General features: G+C 50.4%; 1 protein-coding gene across 1 annotated transcript; it reads left to right on the forward strand.

Moving 5' to 3' along the window:
* Positions 1-2,184: 2,184 nt before the first annotated feature.
* Positions 2,185-6,689, forward strand: HRG_11208 (reverse transcriptase (RNA-dependent DNA polymerase) domain-containing protein; the record flags this gene model as incomplete). The annotated part of the gene is made up of 9 exons (XM_044869678.1): positions 2,185-2,593; positions 2,731-2,892; positions 3,075-3,248; positions 3,339-3,494; positions 4,483-4,943; positions 5,138-5,476; positions 5,570-5,861; positions 5,998-6,303; positions 6,499-6,689. 9 exons carry the CDS (start codon positions 2,185-2,187, stop codon positions 6,687-6,689), a joined length of 2,490 nt encoding a protein of 829 aa, XP_044715231.1.
* Between the last annotated feature and the right edge of the window lie 510 nt (positions 6,690-7,199).

Below are 7,199 nucleotides of genomic sequence, written 5' to 3' on the forward strand. Positions count from 1 at the left end.
CTGCCTTCCATCGCCTGTCGGAAGGTAAGCTTTTTCGGGTCGAAGTCGTACAGGTCTGTATTAGGCTGGAGAAGCGTCCTTGCTACCATGGCTCTTTCCTTCCTGCCACTCTCCCCTCGCTTCTTCAGACGTTCTGCCTTGCGCTGTTCTTCTCTTTGCCGCCATTCCAGCTCTGCTCGCTGCTTCTCTGCTCTTTTGAGTGCCACGGCCTCTCGTCGAATCTGGGATCTTGTTTTCGGCAGACTCCTTTCAGCAGAGGTTATATCCGCCTCCCTGTATTGACAATGATTGTGTCTCCTTGGAGCTCTTCCTCCGAATCTGCAGTGTCTTGGTCGGTCGGGTTCCCATCCGCTGCTTCTCCGGCATCCTCCCCAGCTTCTGTAGCTTCCTGGTCCATGGTCCTATCCTGACCGAATCTTCGGCATCAGAGTCATCATCAGTGAGCTCCCTTGCTCCTTTTTCTCTTCCTTCTCATCGTCATACTGCGATTGTGATTCTTGGCTGATTTCATTGTCCATATACTTGCTCTCATCGAATTCCACGAATCGAACCTCGTGGACCTTCTTATCAGCTGGGTTCCAGACTAGATAGATTTTATCTGTCTCCTCTTTGTATCCAACAAAAACTCCTTGCCATGCTCTTTTCAGAAGCTTTGTTCTCTTTTCTTTGGGAATAAATACCCAGGCAGGACATCCGAACACTCTCAAGTGCCCTGATCTTGGCTTCTCTCCACGCCATAACTCCCATGGGCTTTTAGCCATTCCCTTGACAACTCCCCTATTTCTCAGATGCCGCTGTTGCGTTCGAAAACTCCCAGTATGCTGCCGGGAGGTCCATTTCGTGACGCATAGCAGACCCCCTCTCTGATATGGTTCTCATGCTCCTCTCAGAGATACTATTCCCCTCCGGGTGGTAGCCCACTGTTGGTTCGGTCCGAATAGCTCTCCCCGTGCAAAATACCTTCATTGCCTCGTTTAGAAACTCCTTTCCGCGATCAAAGCGCATCGCCTTGACCTTTTCGCTTTTTCCGTACTCGCGACACTCTGCCTCTGAAACAACTTCTCACGAAGAAAGTCAGCAGAAAGGTCATATTGTATTCCGTGTCTCTGTCCTCCTCCCTTTCTGCCCTAAACCCAAGCCCCTATTTATATCCCTCTTTCGTAGTAAAGGTAATGTGTTCAGGGAGGCTGGGGACCTGGGGGTTCCCAGCCTCTCGACTGAGATGTTCCAGTCTTTTAAGAGGAGCTTTCCAGCCTCCTCGTTCAGACCTGGTTATCAGCTCCTTGCTGCCCTAGCTACCCATGGGTGACCTGGTTGACTCGACCATGGGCCGTTCTTCATGACACACCCCTTAGCTGTAGCCTACCCCATAGGAACAGCTAGATCAGCCTTATAGGGCCTCCTAGACGGAGGACATCATTTCGGAATTAAGAAGGGAGAACCGTAGGACTCCTTCGCGAAAAGGGCCATGTATACGCGGCAGGGAAGTGACCTCCCAAATATTACTGAGCTAAGCCAGAGGAAATCCTCCTTTATTGCAAAGCTAGTTGGGGTTTTGCTTTCCTGCTGGCTCTGATCTTGTCAGCTAGGAGTTCCAATCGGGCTTCTCGCTGTAATCGGCTCCGTAAGTCAGCTACCCTATCATTCGGAGGAAATTTTGTAGCTTTTGAAAGGAGGGCCTTCGTAAGGCCGTCCGCTCGCATTCGGGCCGTTGGAACCCATTGGATTTTGATCCTTCCTTGTTGAGTCTCTTGACGAAGCCAATGCTGATGGATATCAACGTGTCGAAGTCTCGTAGAGAGCTTTGCACTAGCTTCTTCAAGCAGTCTGATGGTTTGTGTTGTCACACATAGGATATCAGCCTCCAACAGTCTGACCCCCTATTCGCACAGTCCGTTTCCACATTTCCCCACAGAAACTTCTAGGAGGCATCATCAACGCATCAGTGGCTTCCAGATGATCCGATCAGATGCTTCCATTCACTACCATTCCCTTCCATTCTCATATTCAGGCAGTCTATAAAGATCTCGCCTCTTTCCCACCTTATATAGCAGAATCAAGAGTCTTCCAGTCCCTGATCTTTATGCCCACTTGCTCATCCTCCGTGCGATAGTTATGAGCCCGGTCTGCCATTGACTGGGTATCTTATTCTCGTTCATTCCGCTGCGCAGAATAGCTTCCACAATGAGCTCAGCTCTAGATCTTGATGGCTCTTCCAAGGGCACCGTGCTCAACGGCCCTTGCGACTGGAAACAATGGATTTCTATCATCAAGAAATTCGCCACGTCCCACAGTCTTTGGGACTTTCTGGACCCTGCCGTCAAGGAGGGTAAGCCGGTTCTTCAGCAGCCAGTTGAACCAACATTCCGACAAATCAACCACGAAGCATCTGATCTCGTGGATCTGACCTCGGAGGAATTTCGCCGTCTCGAATTCCTCCACACCCAATACCGCTCGAAGCTTCAAGGGTATAGGGATCAAGTGAAGGCACTCGCCAGCCTTCAACAACACATCGTCAAGACCATCGGCAACTACTACAGCACCATTGCCGAGGAACACGACGTTGCAAAGCAACTTGCCTTGCTTCAGGCTCGTGTGGCCCCAACCGACTGGGCACTCGAGAGGAAGTTGTTCAGCGTTATCGTTCCACCCTTCAGTCGCCAAACAGGACCAAGATCGAAGCTTGGGTCACCCAATGGCAGAAAGTCCTCACTGAGGCAAAGCAATTAGGGCTTCCTGATGTCCAGGACCTTCGCCCTACCCAAGATTTCCTACAGGCTGTTTCGTCCATCAACGCCCCATTCACAGACTATTGGGTCAACAAAATGGAAGACGAGGCCGTATTCGGCAAGCCTGATTGGAAGACCGACTTCCCGGACGGCATTAAGATCAGTGAGATCTTTGAACGAGCTCACCGAATCAAGGCCGCCAACAACAGCAAAGGATCATTCGGAGCTGCCTTCCAAGGCAAGGAGAGAAATCGGAGAGGAAAGAGGACAAGCCTAAGTGGTCTTCAAGCAAGAACGCTGATGGTGTTCCTATGTGTGTCTGCGGAGAATATCACCGCTTCGTAGATTGCTTCTATCTCATCAAATCAGCTCGGCCTGATGGCTGGACTCCTGATCAGAAGGTTGAGAAGAAGATCAAGGAAATCCTCGACTCCAATCCATGGGCAAAGAAGATGACGGAGAAAGCACAAGACTTCAAGAAGAAGGAAATGGAGAAATCGTCCGACTCCTCCGTTAAAGGTACAGCGTTTGCCGGTCTTCTACCAGCTCCTGACAACACACCGCCTCCCTCAACACCTCCATCAACCAGTTTCTCGACGGGAAAGGCAGTCTACCCGCTGTATGACTCCTTTATCCTTGATTCCGGATCAGACACACACATTTGCAACAACCGATCCCGTTTTCTTGACTACACCGCCCTTGCAGAGCCAGAAGAGCTCTTTGCAGGCGATAGTCAACTTCAGATCCTTGGCTACGGCACAGTCCGTATGAAGCTTGAAGAAGGAGGACTTTTTCAGCTCAACGAAGTTGCCTTCGTGCCAAAATTCCACACCAACATCGCATCCTCGACCGCTTTCTTGCGAAGGGATACAACTGGAATCCACTATCTGGACGCGTCTCTAAAGACGATCAGATTATATTTCATACGAAACGCCGCTTTCGTCAACCGGTCATCGAGTTCAACCCGATTAAGGAGGACTCTCACGCCTCCAACTTCACATCTTCATCTGCACCTCGCACAGTGAAAACAGCAGATGCTACGCTTTGGCATAAGCGCCTAGGTCACTTGAACGCTCAAGCCCTAGAGCATCTTGTTGAGAACACGACGGGTTCGAAGATCAAAGGCCCAGTTACCATCGATTGCACCGCGTGTTCCCTTGGGAAGGGAAAGAAGGTCGTCTCTCGCCGAACCCCTCAAAACCGAGCCCCAGACCATTCTGGAGAATCTACGTTGATATCTTCAGTATGAACACCTCATTCAACGGCAAGGAAGCTGTTCTTCTTATCAAAGATGAATTTACAAGCATGATCTTCATCTACCTTCTGAATGACGCGACACAAGGGTCCGTTATGACTGCTTTGAGAAACCACGAGGCAATGGTTCAACGCCAATGGAATCTCAACATTTGCATTATCCACCGTGATAACGATCGTTCTCTTCAGAGTGCGTATGAGAGCTGGATCGAGGAAAGGGATTCAAGATGAACCTTCTGCCCTTACACTCCCGCTCAAAACGGTTCTGCAGAGCGATCTGGGGGTAATATCTGCCCAGGCCAGAACAATGGGAATTGATGCCAATTTACCATCTGATCTTTGGCCAGAGACTTGGAAAGCAGCAGTGTTTTTGCACAACAGATCGCCCATGCAGAACCACAGCTTCCGAACGCCTTTCCAGCTGCTTCATCAGTGGCTGCGAGACAACAACAGAGACATAGGCTACCAGCAAGACCAGCCTGACATCACGTTTCTCAAGGCATACGGCTGCAGAGCCTATCCTTGACACCCCAGGCCCTTCAGAACAGACAGAAGAAGGACCTAAAGACCGACCCTCACACAGAAATCGGTTATCTCGTTGGATATGATTCCACGAACATTTTCAGGATCTGGATTCCGTCCACATCAGAAGTCCGAAGGGTCCGAGATGTGACCTTCAATGAAAGCATCTTCTATGACGGAAATGATCAGCCACCAGAACCTATCCTGCCGCGCGTGGAAGTACAGCTTCCAGCCCACATCGAGGACGAGTCGGATTACGAGGAAATCCCCACTCAAATCGATGAACCTGAACCTGACCCCGTTGAGCAATCTCCTCAACCTCAGACCAAGGAGACGCCACCACGATTGTGGTACAACCCGAACCATCTGATCATGAGGACTCGGATGATCAGGATGAGTTTCATGACATTCAGCGCCCATATCCGACACCGGACCCCGGTCCGAGTGACTCTCAGCCACGGCGCTCAGCCCGCACTCCAAAGCCTCGCAAGCTCAGTGCTTTTTCGACCAACACTAAGGGTCAATTCCACAGCTCTTTCTTTCTCGGCAGAGAAGAAAAACTTCACAGACGACACCTTCCTCCCGAACCTACGACGTATAAGGAACTTCGCAAACACAGATTTGGTCCTCAGTTCAGAGAAGGAGCCCACGCCGAGTGGAAAGCACTCCAACAGAGAGGAACCTTCAGAGCGGTCCCCAGAGACCAGGTCACGGGCAAGCTTTTGCCACTTACCTGGGTCTTTAAGTATAAGTTCGACAAGCATGGCTTTCTTACAAAGTTCAAAGCCCGTCTTTGTGTTCGAGGAGATCTTCAACAGCTGGGTGACAAGGACACCTATGCAGCAACCCTTGCAGGACGTTCTTTCCGGATTCTCATGGCCATCACCGCCAAATTCGACCTTGAGACCCGACAGCTCGACGCAGTTAATGCCTTCACAAACGCCCTCTTAGAAGACGACGAGGAGGTCTATGTAGCCTTCCCAGACGGATACTACAGACAGGGATGGGCTCTTCGCCTCATGCGAGCCCTCTATGGCCTCCGACGGTCCCCTCTTCTTTGGCAGAAGGAACTCACTGCTGCATTCAGAGAGCTTGGTCTTACACAGTGTCCCGACGAACCCTGCATCTTCCAGAACGACTGGCTCACTGTTTTCTTCTTCGTTGACGATATTGTTTTCCTCTATCGCAAGGAAAACGAGGACGCAGCTGATGAGATGGTTGCAGCCCTCAAGAGGAAGTACGCGATGACAGACCAAGGGAATTACAATGGTTCCTTGGTATCAGAGTCCTGCGTGACAGACCCAACAGGAAGCTTTGGCTATGCCAAGACTCCTACATTGAAAGGATGGTTCAACGGTTCGACCTTGAACGGCGTGACCACTTCAGAGGAGCCCCTTCCCGTGCAACGAAGTCCAGCCGCACACAGGGCAGGCTTCTCCAGACCAAATTCAGCTATACCAGAGCAAAGTTGGATCACTGACCTACGCCGCAGCTATCACCCGCTCGGACATAGCCAAGCCAGCGTCTAAACTAGCTGAATTCCTCAACAACCCTTCCGAGCATCACTCCAAGCTCGCAGACCATCTGATCGATTACCTTTACGCCACTAGGTATCTCGCCATCCAGTTTTCAGGAAAACCCTGCCTCGACGAGGATGTTGTTCCTCAGCTCCACGCTCAACATCATAGCGATTTCCAAAGCGCATCCGACGCTGCTTTCGCTGATAATAAAGAGACTCGCAAGTCATCCCAGGGTTCAATCCTTACCCTCTTCGGTGGCCCTATTGCTTGGAAAGCCGGTAAACAGGATACAGTCACCACTTCTTCCACAGAAGCTGAATTGCTTGCTCTCACGCACACGGCAAAGGAGACTATTGCAACCTTCCGTCTCTTTGAGCAGCTCTCTCTTAAGCTTGATGGAATTCCGACGATCCAATGTGACAACCTTCAAACCATTCGTCTTGTTACACAGGATATTCCACGCCTCCGCACAGCCCTTCGTCACGTTGACATCCACACCTGTTGGGCTAGGCAGGCATTTGAGAAAGGCCTCTATAAGCTCACTTATACGCCTACTTCCCAGATGATTGCAGACGGCCTCACCAAAGCTCTGCCAGGCCAGAAATTTGCTACTTTCGTCAAACAACTCGGTCTCATCGATATCTCTACGTTGCTAGGGATCTAGTTTCTTTCTTCAGTTTGCACTGCCCACTAGCCAGCACAACCTGGGGTATGTCACACATAGGATATCAGCCTCCAACAGTCTGACCCCTATTCGCACAGTCCGTTTCCACATTTCCCACAGAAACTTCTAGGAGGCATCATCAACGCATCAGTGGCTTCCAGATGATCCGATCAGATGCTTCCATTCACTACCATTCCCTTCCATTCTCATATTCAGGCAGTCTATAAAGATCTCGCCTCTTTCCCACCTTATATAGCAGAATCAAGAGTCTTCCAGTCCCTGATCTTTATGCCCACTTGCTCATCCTCCGTGCGATATGTGTGTTATCAGATTCAAGCAACAACGGCTCTGGGATTTGAACTTGCAGAGATCGCAGCAACCGACTAATAAATATAGCTTCTTTTGCAGCTTCTGATATAGCTAGCAATTCGGCTTCGGTGCTTGACGTAGTGACTGTGGCCTGCTTCGAAGCTCTCCAAGCAATTGGTCCGCCAAATAGTGTCATGACGT

Source organism: Hirsutella rhossiliensis (assembly GCF_020360975.1).
Source record: "Hirsutella rhossiliensis strain HR02 chromosome Unknown scaffold00019, whole genome shotgun sequence".
Taxonomy (NCBI): domain Eukaryota; kingdom Fungi; phylum Ascomycota; class Sordariomycetes; order Hypocreales; family Ophiocordycipitaceae; genus Hirsutella; species Hirsutella rhossiliensis.